Source organism: Lithobates pipiens, unplaced genomic scaffold, assembly GCF_037356315.1.
Source record: "Lithobates pipiens isolate NorthernLeopardFrog02 unplaced genomic scaffold, aLitPip1_a1.2 Scaffold_63, whole genome shotgun sequence".
In the NCBI taxonomy this organism is placed as follows: Eukaryota; Metazoa; Chordata; class Amphibia; order Anura; family Ranidae; genus Lithobates; species Lithobates pipiens.
In genome coordinates this window covers 530,926-542,224 of record NW_027507885.1, presented here as the reverse complement: position 1 = coordinate 542,224, position 11,299 = coordinate 530,926, and the positions used below count along the sequence as shown (strand labels likewise).

Below are 11,299 nucleotides of genomic sequence, written 5' to 3'. Positions count from 1 at the left end.
TGGGAAATCCGGGGAAGTGGGGTGGCAATCCTCCGGTGTAATGGGGAATTGCGGGGAAGCGGGGTGGGAATCCTCCGGTGTAATGGGGAAATCCGGGGAAGCGGGGTGGGAATCCTCCGGTGTAATGGGGAAATGCGGGGGAAGCGGGGTGGGAATCCTCCGGTGTAATGGGGAATTGTGGGGAAGCGGGGTGGGAATCCTCCGGTGTAATGGGGAATTGTGGGGAAGCGGGGTGGGAATCCTCCGGTGTAATGGGGAATTCCAGGGAAGCGGGGTGGGAATCCTACGGTGTAATGGGGAATTGTGGGGAAGCGGGGTGGGAATCCTCCGGTGTAATGGGAAATCCGGGGAAGCGGGGTGGGAATCCTTCGGTGTAATGGGGAATTGCGGGGAAGCGGGGTGGGAATCCTCCGGTGTAATGGGGAATTGCGGGGAAGCGGGGTGGGAATCCTCCGGTGTAATGGGGAATTGCGGGGAAGCGGGGTGGGAATTCTCCGGTGTAATGGGAAATCCGGGGAAGCGGGGTGGGAATCCTCCGGTGTAATGGGGAATTGCGGGGAAGCGGGGTGGGAATCCTCCGGGGTAATGGGGAATTGCGGGGAAGCGGGGTGGGAATCCTCCGGTGTTATGGGGAATTGCGGTGAAGCGGGGTGGGAATCCTCCGGTGTAATGGGGAATTTCGGGGAAGCGGGGTGGGAATCCTCCGGTGTAATGGGATATCCGGGGAAGCGGGGTGGGAATCCTCCGGTGTAATGGGGAATTTCGGGGAAGCGGGGTGGGAATCCTCCGGTGTAATGGGGAATTGCGGGGAAGCGGGGTGGGAATCCTCCGGTGTAATGGGGAATTTCAGGCAAGCGGGGTGGGAATCCTCCGGTGTAATGGGGAATTGCGGGGAAGCGGGGTGGGAATCCTCCGGTGTAATGGGGAATTGCGGGGAAGCGGGGTGGGAATCCTCCGGTGTAATGGGGAATTGCGGGGAAGCGGGGTGGGAATCCTCCGGTGTAATGGGGAATTGTGGGGAAGCGGGGTGGGAATCCTCCGGTGTAATGGGGAATTTCGGGGAAGAGGGGTGGGAATCCTCCGGTGTAATGGGGAATTTCGGGGAAGCGGGGTGGGAATCCTCCGGTGTAATGGGGAATTGCGGGGAAGCGGGGTGGGAATCCTCCGGTGTAATGGGGAATTGCGTGGAAGCGGGGTGGGAATCCTTCGGTGTAATGGGGAATTCCGGGGAAGCGGGGTGGGAATCCTCCGGTGTAATGGGGAATTGCGGGGAAGCGGGGTGGGAATCCTTCGGTGTAATGGGGAATTCCGGGGAAGCGGGGTGGGAATCCTCCGGTGTAATGGGGAATTGCGGGGAAGCGGGGTGGGAATCCTCTGGTGTAATGGGGAATTGCGGGGAAGCGAGGTGGGAATCCTCCGGTGTAATGGGGAAATCCGGGGAAGCGGGGTGGGAATCCTCCGGTGTAATGGGGAATTCCGGGGAAGCGGGGTGGGAATCCTCCGGTTTAATGGGGAATTGCGGGGAAGCGGGGTGGGAATCCTCCGGTGTAATGGGGAATTCCGGGGAAGCGGGGTGGGAATCCTCCGGTGTAATGGGGAATTGCGGGGAAGCGGGGTGGGAATCCTCCGGTGTAATGGGGAATTGCGGGGAAGCGGGGTGGGAATCCTCCGGTGTAATGGGGAATTTCGGGGAAGCGGGGTGGGAATCCTCCGGTGTAATGGGGAATTGCGGTGAAGCGGGGTGGGAATCCTCCGGTGTAATGGGGAATTGCGGGGAAGTGGGGTGGGAATCCTCCAGTGTAATGGGGAATTGTGGGGAAGCGGGGTGGGAATCCTCCGGTATAATGGGGAATTGCGGGGAAGCGGGGTGGGAATCCTCCGGTGTAATGGGGAATTTTGGGGAAGCGGGGTGGGAATCCTCCCGTGTAATGGGGAATTGTGGGGAAGCGGGGTGGGAATCCTCCGGTGTAATGGGGAATTGCGGGGAAGCGGGGTGGGAATCCTACGGTGTAATGGGGAATTGTGGGGAAGCGGGGTGGGAATCCTCCGGTGTAATGGGGAATTGCGGGGAAGCGGGGTGGGAATCCTCCGGTGTAATGGGGAATTGCGGGGAAGCGGGGTGGGAATCCTCCGGTGTAATGGGGAATTGCGGGGAAGCGGGGTGGGAATCCTCCGGTGTAATGGGGAATTCCGGGGAAGCGGGGTGGGAATCCTCCGGTGTAATGGGGAATTGTGGGGAAGCGGGGTGGGAATCCTCCGGTGTAATGGGGAATTGCGGGGAAGCGGGGTGGGAATCCTCCGGTGTAATGGGGAATTGTGGGGAAGCGGGGTGGGAATCCTCCGGTGTAATGGGGAATTGCGGGGAAGTGGGGTGGGAATCCTCCGGTGTAATGGGGAATTGTGGGGAAGCGGGGTGGGAATCCTCCGGTGTAATGGGGAATTGCGGGGAAGCGGGGTGGGAATCCTCCAGTGTAATGGGGAATTGCGGGGAAGCGGGGTGGGAATCCTCCGGTGTAATGGGGAATTGTGGGGAAGCGGGGTGGGAATTCTCCGGTGTAATGGGGAATTGCGGGGAAGTGGGGTGGGAATCCTCCGGTGTAATGGGGAATTGCGGGGAAGCGGGGTGGGAATCCTCCGGTGTAATGGGGAAATCCGGGGAAGCGAGGTGGGAATCCTCCGGTGTAATGGGGAATTGCGGGGAAGCGGGGTGGGAATCCTCCGGTGTAATGGGGAAATCCGGGGAAGCGGGGTGGGAATCCTCCGGTGTAATGGGGAATTGCGGGGAAGCGGGGTGGGAATCCTCCGGTGTAATGGGGAATTGCGGGGAAGCGGGGTGGGAATCCTCCGGTGTAATGGGGAATTGTGGGAAAGCGGGGTGGGAATCCTCCGGTGTAATGGGGAATTGCGGGGAAGCGGGGTGGGAATCCTCCGGTGTAATGGGGAATTGCGGGGAAGCAGGGTGGGAATCCTCCGGTGTAATGGGGAATTTTGGGGAAGCGGGGTGGGAATCCTCCGGTGTAATGGGGAATTGCAGGGAAGCGGGGTGGGAATCCTCCGGTGTAATGGGGAATTTTGGGGAAGCGGGGTGGGAATCCTCCGGTGTAATGGGGAATTGCGGGGAAGCGGGGTGGGAATCCTCCGGTGTAATGGGGAATTTTGGGGAAGCGGGGTGGGAATCCTCCGGTGTAATGGGGAATTCCGGGGAAGCGGGGTGGGAATCCTCCGGTGTAATGGGGAATTGCGGGGAAGCGGGGTGGGAATCCTCCGGTGTAATAGGGAATTTCGGGGAAGCGGGGTGGGAATCCTCCGGTGTAATGGGGAATTGCGGGGAAGCGGGGTGGGAATCCTCCGGTGTAATGAGGAATTGCGGGGAAGCGGGGTGGGAATCCTCCGGTGTAATGGGGAATTGCGGGGAAGCGGGGTGGGAATCCTCCGGTGTAATGGGGAATTGTGGGGAAGCGGGGTGGGAATCCTCCGGTGTAATGGGGAATTCCGGGGAAGCGGGGTGGGAATCCTCCGGTGTAATGGGGAATTGCGGGGAAGCGGGGTGGGAATCCTCCGGTGTAATGGGGAATTGCGGGGAAGCGGGGTGGGAATCCTCCGGTGTAATGGGGAATTTCGGGGAAGCGGGGTGGGAATCCTCCGGTGTAATGGGGAATTGCGGTGAAGCGGGGTGGGAATCCTCCGGTGTAATGGGGAATTGCGGGGAAGTGGGGTGGGAATCCTCCAGTGTAATGGGGAATTGTGGGGAAGCGGGGTGGGAATCCTCCGGTATAATGGGGAATTGCGGGGAAGCGGGGTGGGAATCCTCCGGTGTAATGGGGAATTTTGGGGAAGCGGGGTGGGAATCCTCCCGTGTAATGGGGAATTGTGGGGAAGCGGGGTGGGAATCCTCCGGTGTAATGGGGAATTGCGGGGAAGCGGGGTGGGAATCCTACGGTGTAATGGGGAATTGTGGGGAAGCGGGGTGGGAATCCTCCGGTGTAATGGGGAATTGCGGGGAAGCGGGGTGGGAATCCTCCGGTGTAATGGGGAATTGCGGGGAAGCGGGGTGGGAATCCTCCGGTGTAATGGGGAATTGCGGGGAAGCGGGGTGGGAATCCTCCGGTGTAATGGGGAATTCCGGGGAAGCGGGGTGGGAATCCTCCGGTGTAATGGGGAATTGTGGGGAAGCGGGGTGGGAATCCTCCGGTGTAATGGGGAATTGCGGGGAAGCGGGGTGGGAATCCTCCGGTGTAATGGGGAATTGTGGGGAAGCGGGGTGGGAATCCTCCGGTGTAATGGGGAATTGCGGGGAAGTGGGGTGGGAATCCTCCGGTGTAATGGGGAATTGTGGGGAAGCGGGGTGGGAATCCTCCGGTGTAATGGGGAATTGCGGGGAAGCGGGGTGGGAATCCTCCAGTGTAATGGGGAATTGCGGGGAAGCGGGGTGGGAATCCTCCGGTGTAATGGGGAATTGTGGGGAAGCGGGGTGGGAATTCTCCGGTGTAATGGGGAATTGCGGGGAAGTGGGGTGGGAATCCTCCGGTGTAATGGGGAATTGCGGGGAAGCGGGGTGGGAATCCTCCGGTGTAATGGGGAAATCCGGGGAAGCGAGGTGGGAATCCTCCGGTGTAATGGGGAATTGCGGGGAAGCGGGGTGGGAATCCTCCGGTGTAATGGGGAAATCCGGGGAAGCGGGGTGGGAATCCTCCGGTGTAATGGGGAATTGCGGGGAAGCGGGGTGGGAATCCTCCGGTGTAATGGGGAATTGCGGGGAAGCGGGGTGGGAATCCTCCGGTGTAATGGGGAATTGTGGGAAAGCGGGGTGGGAATCCTCCGGTGTAATGGGGAATTGCGGGGAAGCGGGGTGGGAATCCTCCGGTGTAATGGGGAATTGCGGGGAAGCAGGGTGGGAATCCTCCGGTGTAATGGGGAATTTTGGGGAAGCGGGGTGGGAATCCTCCGGTGTAATGGGGAATTGCAGGGAAGCGGGGTGGGAATCCTCCGGTGTAATGGGGAATTTTGGGGAAGCGGGGTGGGAATCCTCCGGTGTAATGGGGAATTGCGGGGAAGCGGGGTGGGAATCCTCCGGTGTAATGGGGAATTTTGGGGAAGCGGGGTGGGAATCCTCCGGTGTAATGGGGAATTCCGGGGAAGCGGGGTGGGAATCCTCCGGTGTAATGGGGAATTGCGGGGAAGCGGGGTGGGAATCCTCCGGTGTAATAGGGAATTTCGGGGAAGCGGGGTGGGAATCCTCCGGTGTAATGGGGAATTGCGGGGAAGCGGGGTGGGAATCCTCCGGTGTAATGAGGAATTGCGGGGAAGCGGGGTGGGAATCCTCCGGTGTAATGGGGAATTGCGGGGAAGCGGGGTGGGAATCCTCCGGTGTAATGGGGAATTGTGGGGAAGCGGGGTGGGAATCCTCCGGTGTAATGGGGAATTTCGGGGAAGCGGGGTGGGAATCCTCCGGTGTAATGGGGAATTTCGGGGAAGCGGGGTGGGGATCCTCCGGTGTAATGGGGAATTGCGGGGAAGCGGGGTGGGAATCCTCCAGTGTAATGGGGAATTGCGGGGAAGTGGGGTGGGAATCCTCCGGTGTAATGGGGAATTGCGGGGAAGCGGGGTGGGAATCCTCTGGTGTAATGGGGAATTCCGGGGAAGCGGGGTGGGAATCCTCCGGTGTAATGGGGAATTCCGGGGAAGCGGGGTGGGAATCCTCCGGTGTAATGGGGAATTGTGGGGAAGCGGGGTGGGAATCCTCCGGTGTAATGGGGAATTGCGGGGAAGCGGGGTGGGAATCCTCCTGTGTAATGGGGAATTCCGGGGAAGCGGGGTGGGAATCCTCCGGTGTATTGGGGAATTGTGGGGAAGCGGGGTGGGAATCCTCCGGTGTAATGGGGAATTGCGGGGAAGCGGGGTGGGAATCCTCCGGTGTAATGGGGAATTGTGGGGAAGCGGGGTGGGAATCCTCCGGTGTAATGGGGAATTGCGGGGAAGCGGGGTGGGAATCCTCCGGTGTAATGGGGAATTGCGGGGAAGCGGGGTGGGAATCCTCCGGTGTAATGGGGAATTGCGGGGAAGCGGGGTGGGAATCCTCCGGTGTAATGGGGAATTCCGGGGAAGCGGGGTGGGAATCCTCCGGTGTAATGGGGAATTGTGGGGAAGCGGGGTGGGAATCCTCCGGTGTAATGGGGAATTGCGGGGAAGCGGGGTGGGAATCCTCCGGTGTAATGGGGAATTGTGGGGAAGCGGGGTGGGAATCCTCCGGTGTAATGGGGAATTTCGGGGAAGCGGGGTGGGATTCCTCCGGTGTAATGGGGAATTGCGGGGAAGCGGGGTGGGAATCCTCCGGTGTAATGGGGAATTGCGGGGAAGCGGGGTGGGAATCCTCCGGTGTAATGGGGAATTGCGGGGAAGCGGGGTGGGAATCCTCCGGTGTAATGGGGATTTCCGGGGAAGCGGGGTGGGAATCCTCCGGTGTAATGGGGAATTCCGGGGAAGCGGGGTGGGAATCCTCCGGTGTAATGGGGAATTTTGGGGAAGCGGGGTGGGAATTCTCCGGTGTAATGGGGAATTGCGGGGAAGCGGGGTGGGAATCCTCCGGTGTAATGGGGAATTTTGGGGAAGCGGGGTGGGAATCCTCCGGTGTAATGGGGAATTGCGGGGAAGCGGGGTGGGAATCCTCCGGTGTAATCGGAAATCCGGGGAAGCGGGGGGGGAATCCTCCGGTGTAATGGGGAATTGCGGGGAAGCGGGGTGGGAATCCTCCAGTGTAATCGGAAATCCGGGGAAGCGGGGGGGGGAATCCTCCGGTGTAATGGGGAATTGCGGGGAAGCGGGGTGGGAATCCTCCGCTGTAATGGGGAATTTCGGGGAAGCGGGGTGGGAATCCTCCGGTGTAATGGGGAATTGCGGGGAAGCGGGGTGGGAATCCTCCGGTGTAATGGGGAATTTCGGGGAAGCGGGGTGGGAATCCTCCGGTGTAATGGGGAATTGCGGGGAAGCGGGGTGGGAATCCTCCTGTGTAATGGGGAATTTCGGGGAAGCGGGGTGGGAATCCTCCGGTGTAATAGGGAATTTCGGGGAAGCGGGGTGGGAATCCTCCGGTGTAATAAGGAATTGCGGGGAAGCGGGGTGGGAATCCTCCGGTGTAATGGGGAATTGCGGGGAAGCGGGGTGGGAATCCTCCGGTGTAATGGGGAATTCCGGGGAAGCGGGGTGGGAATCCTGCGGTGTAATGGGGAATTTCGGGGAAGCGGGGTGGGAATCCTCCGGTGTAATAGGGAATTTCGGGGAAGCGGGGTGGGAATCCTCCGGTGTAATAAGGAATTGCGGGGAAGCGGGGTGGGAATCCTCCGGTGTAATGGGGAATTGCGGGGAAGCGGGGTGGGAATCCTCCGGTGTAATGGGGAATTGCGGGGAAGCGGGGTGGGAATCCTCCGGTGTAATGGGGAATTGCGGGGAAGCGGGGTGGGAATCCTCCGGTGTAATAGGGAATTTCGGGGAAGCGGGGTGGGAATCCTCCGGTGTCGGGAAGGTAATTAAAGTGGAGGATGGGATGACGGAGGAGCCGGCAGGTGTCAGGTGATGGAGGAGGAGGATTGGAGGGATTGGAGTGGGGGGAGGAGGAAGGAGAAGAGGAGATGAGAAGACACAACAGTCGGGAGAGGAGGATGGAATGACAGTACAGCTCTGCAGACATGCTGCCCTCTTATATCACTCATACAGCTTTCCAGGACCCTCATACTGAGACCCCCATGTGCTGAGGACCCCCATGTGCTGAGGACCCCCATGTGCTGAGGACTCTGTGTGCACCCCCAGGACATGAAACCCACTGATCACCCCGACATCTCATCTCCCTAAACCAGATCACCATGAGACTGCTGGCTATCCTCAGCTGCTGGATATCCATCCTTCCAGGTAAGTGCAGAGCTTCTGGAGACCCCCATACACCTGATAACAGGAGACCCCCATACACCTCCACCTGATCACAGGAGACCCCCATACACCTCCCCCTGATCACAGGACACCCCCATACTCCTCCACCTGATAACAGGAGACCCCCATACACCTCCCCCTGATCACAGGACACCCCCATACCCCTCCACCTGATCACAGGAGACCCCCATACACCTCCCCCTGATCACAGGAGACCCCCATACTCCTCCGCCTGATCACAGGAAACCCCCATACACCTCCACCTGATCACAGGAGACCCCCATACACCTCCACCTGATCACAGGAGACCCCCATACACCTCCCCATGATCACAGGAGACCCCCATACCCCTCCACCTGATCACAGGAAACCCCCATACCTCTCCACCTGATCACAGGAAACCCCCATACCTCTCCACCTGATCACAGGAGACCCCCATACACCTCCACCTGATCACAGGAGACCCCCATACTCCTCCACCTGATAACAGGAGACCCCCATACCCCTCCACCTGATCACAGGAGACCCCCATACCCCTCCACCTGATCACAGGAAACCCCCATACATCTCCACCTGATCACAGGAGACCCCCATACTCCTCCGCCTGATCACAGAAGACCCCCATACCCCTCCGCCTGATCACAGGAGACCCCCATACCCCTCCACCTGATCACAGGAGACCCCCATACACCTCCACCTGATCACAGGAGACCCCCATACACCTCCCCCTGATCACAGGACACCCCCATACTCCTCCACCTGATAACAGGAGACCCCCATACACCTCCCCCTGATCACAGGACACCCCCATACCCCTCCACCTGATCACAGGAGACCCCCATACACCTCCCCCTGATCACAGGAGACCCCCATACTCCTCCGCCTGATCACAGGAAACCCCCATACACCTCCACCTGATCACAGGAGACCCCCATACACCTCCACCTGATCACAGGAGACCCCCATACACCTCCCCATGATCACAGGAGACCCCCATACCCCTCCACCTGATCACAGGAAACCCCCATACCTCTCCACCTGATCACAGGAAACCCCCATACCTCTCCACCTGATCACAGGAGACCCCCATACACCTCCACCTGATCACAGGAGACCCCCATACTCCTCCACCTGATAACAGGAGACCCCCATACCCCTCCACCTGATCACAGGAGACCCCCATACCCCTCCACCTGATCACAGGAAACCCCCATACATCTCCACCTGATCACAGGAGACCCCCATACTCCTCCGCCTGATCACAGAAGACCCCCATACCCCTCCGCCTGATCACAGGAGACCCCCATACCCCTCCACCTGATCACAGGAGACCCCCATACACCTCCACCTGATCACAGGAGACCCCCATACCCCTCCACCTGATCACAGGAAACCCCCATACTCCTCCACCTGATCACAGGAGACCCCCATACCTCTCCACCTGGTCACAACAGACCCCCATACCTCTCCACCTCATCACAGGAGACCCCAATACTCCTCCCCCTGATCACAGGAGACCCCCATACCTCTCCACCTGATCACAGGAGACCCCCATACTCCTCCACCTGATCACAGGAGACCCCCATACTCCTCTATCTGATCACAGGAGACCCCCATACTCCTCCATCTGATCACAGGAGACACCCATACCCCTCCACCTGATCACAGGAGACCCCCATACCCCTCCACCTGATCACAGAAGACCCCCATACCTCTCCACCTGGTCACAGGAGACCCCCATACCCCTCCCCGTAATCACAGGAGACCCTCATACTCCTCCATCTGATCACAGGAGATCCCCATACCTCTCCCCCTGATCACAGGAGACCCCCATACTCCTCCATCTGATCACAGGAGACCCCCATACCCCTTCACCTGATCACAGGAGACCCCCATACCCCTCCACCTGATCACAGGAGACCCCCATACTACACCTGATCACAGGACACCCTCATACCTCTCCACCTTCTCACAGGAGACCCCCATACCCCTCCACCTGATCACAGGAGACCCCCATTCCCCTCCACCTGATCACAGGAGACCCCCATACCCCTTCACCTGATCACAGGAGACCCCCATACCCCTCCACCTGATCACAGGAGACCCCCATACCCCTTCACCTGATCACAGGAGACCCCCATACCCCCTCACCTGATCACAGGAGACCCCCATACCTCTCCACCTGATCACTGGAGACCCCCATACCCCTCCACCTGATCACTGGAGACCCCCATACCCCTCCACCTGATCACAGGAGACCCCCATACCTCTCCACCTGATCACAGGAGACCCCCATACCTCTCCACCTGATCACAGGAGACCCCCATACTCCTCCGCCTGATCACAGGAGACCCCCATACCTCTCCACCTGATCACAGGAGACCCCCATACTCCTCCACCTGATCACAGGAGACCCCCATACTCCTCCGCCTGATCACAGGAGACCCCTATACCTCTCCACCTGGTCACAGGAGACCCCCATACTCCTCCGCCTGATCACAGGAGACCCCCATACCTCTCCACCTGATCACAGGAGACCCCCATACCTCTCCACCTGATCACAGGAGACCCCCATACCCCTCCACCTGATCACAGGAGACCCCCATACTCCTCCGCCTGATCACAGGAGACCCCCATACCTCTCCACCTGATCACAGGAGACCCCCATACTCCTCCACCTGATCACAGGAGACCCCCATACTCCTCCGCCTGATCACAGGAGACCCCCATACTCCTCCACCTGATCACAGGAGACCCCTATACCCATCACCTGTCTGTGCAATGATCTGTACCCCATCAAAGGATCCCTGAGACTTTTCCCCAATTTAGAAGATTAATGTGTAATAATTCTTCACCAGCAATCTTCTCTTTTTTTTATTGTTTTTGCAAATTCCAATTTTTATATTAAGTGCAAAATGTGAACGGTCAGCTCTCCATATTTCCCGGTCAGGTCTCCATATTTCCCGGTCAGATCTCCATATTTCCCGGTCAGATCTCCATATTTCCCGGTCAGATCTCCATATTTCACGGTCACATCTCCATATTTCCCGGTCACATCTCCATATTTCCCGGTCACATCTCCATATTTCCCGGTCACATCTCCATATTTCCCGGTCAGATCTCCATATTTCCCGGTCAGATCTCCATATTTCACTGTCACATCTCCATATTTCACGGTCACATCTCCATATTTCCCGGTCACATCTCCATATTTCCCGGTCAGGTCTCCATATTTCCCGGTCAGGTCTCCATATTTCCCGGTCAGATCTCCATATTTCATCAGATGACATCTGTAGATCTTCTATTTCTGGAACGCTTGTCTTCCCTCTATAGTTACATTAGTAGTAATCTCAGGGGTGATCTCAGGGGTGATCTCAGT

General features: G+C 58.7%; 1 protein-coding gene across 1 annotated transcript in view; it reads left to right on the top strand.

The window, feature by feature from the left end:
- The first annotated feature begins 7,640 nt into the window (after window positions 1-7,640).
- The window catches only part of LOC143958881 (neuronal acetylcholine receptor subunit alpha-10-like), an 83,899-nt gene continuing 80,240 nt past the window's right edge, over window positions 7,641-11,299 (top strand). The window contains exon 1 of the mRNA XM_077467864.1: window positions 7,641-7,902. Within this exon, the coding sequence (XP_077323990.1) occupies window positions 7,857-7,902 (46 nt within the window). The 5' untranslated portion in view covers window positions 7,641-7,856. The remainder of the gene's footprint in view (window positions 7,903-11,299) is intronic.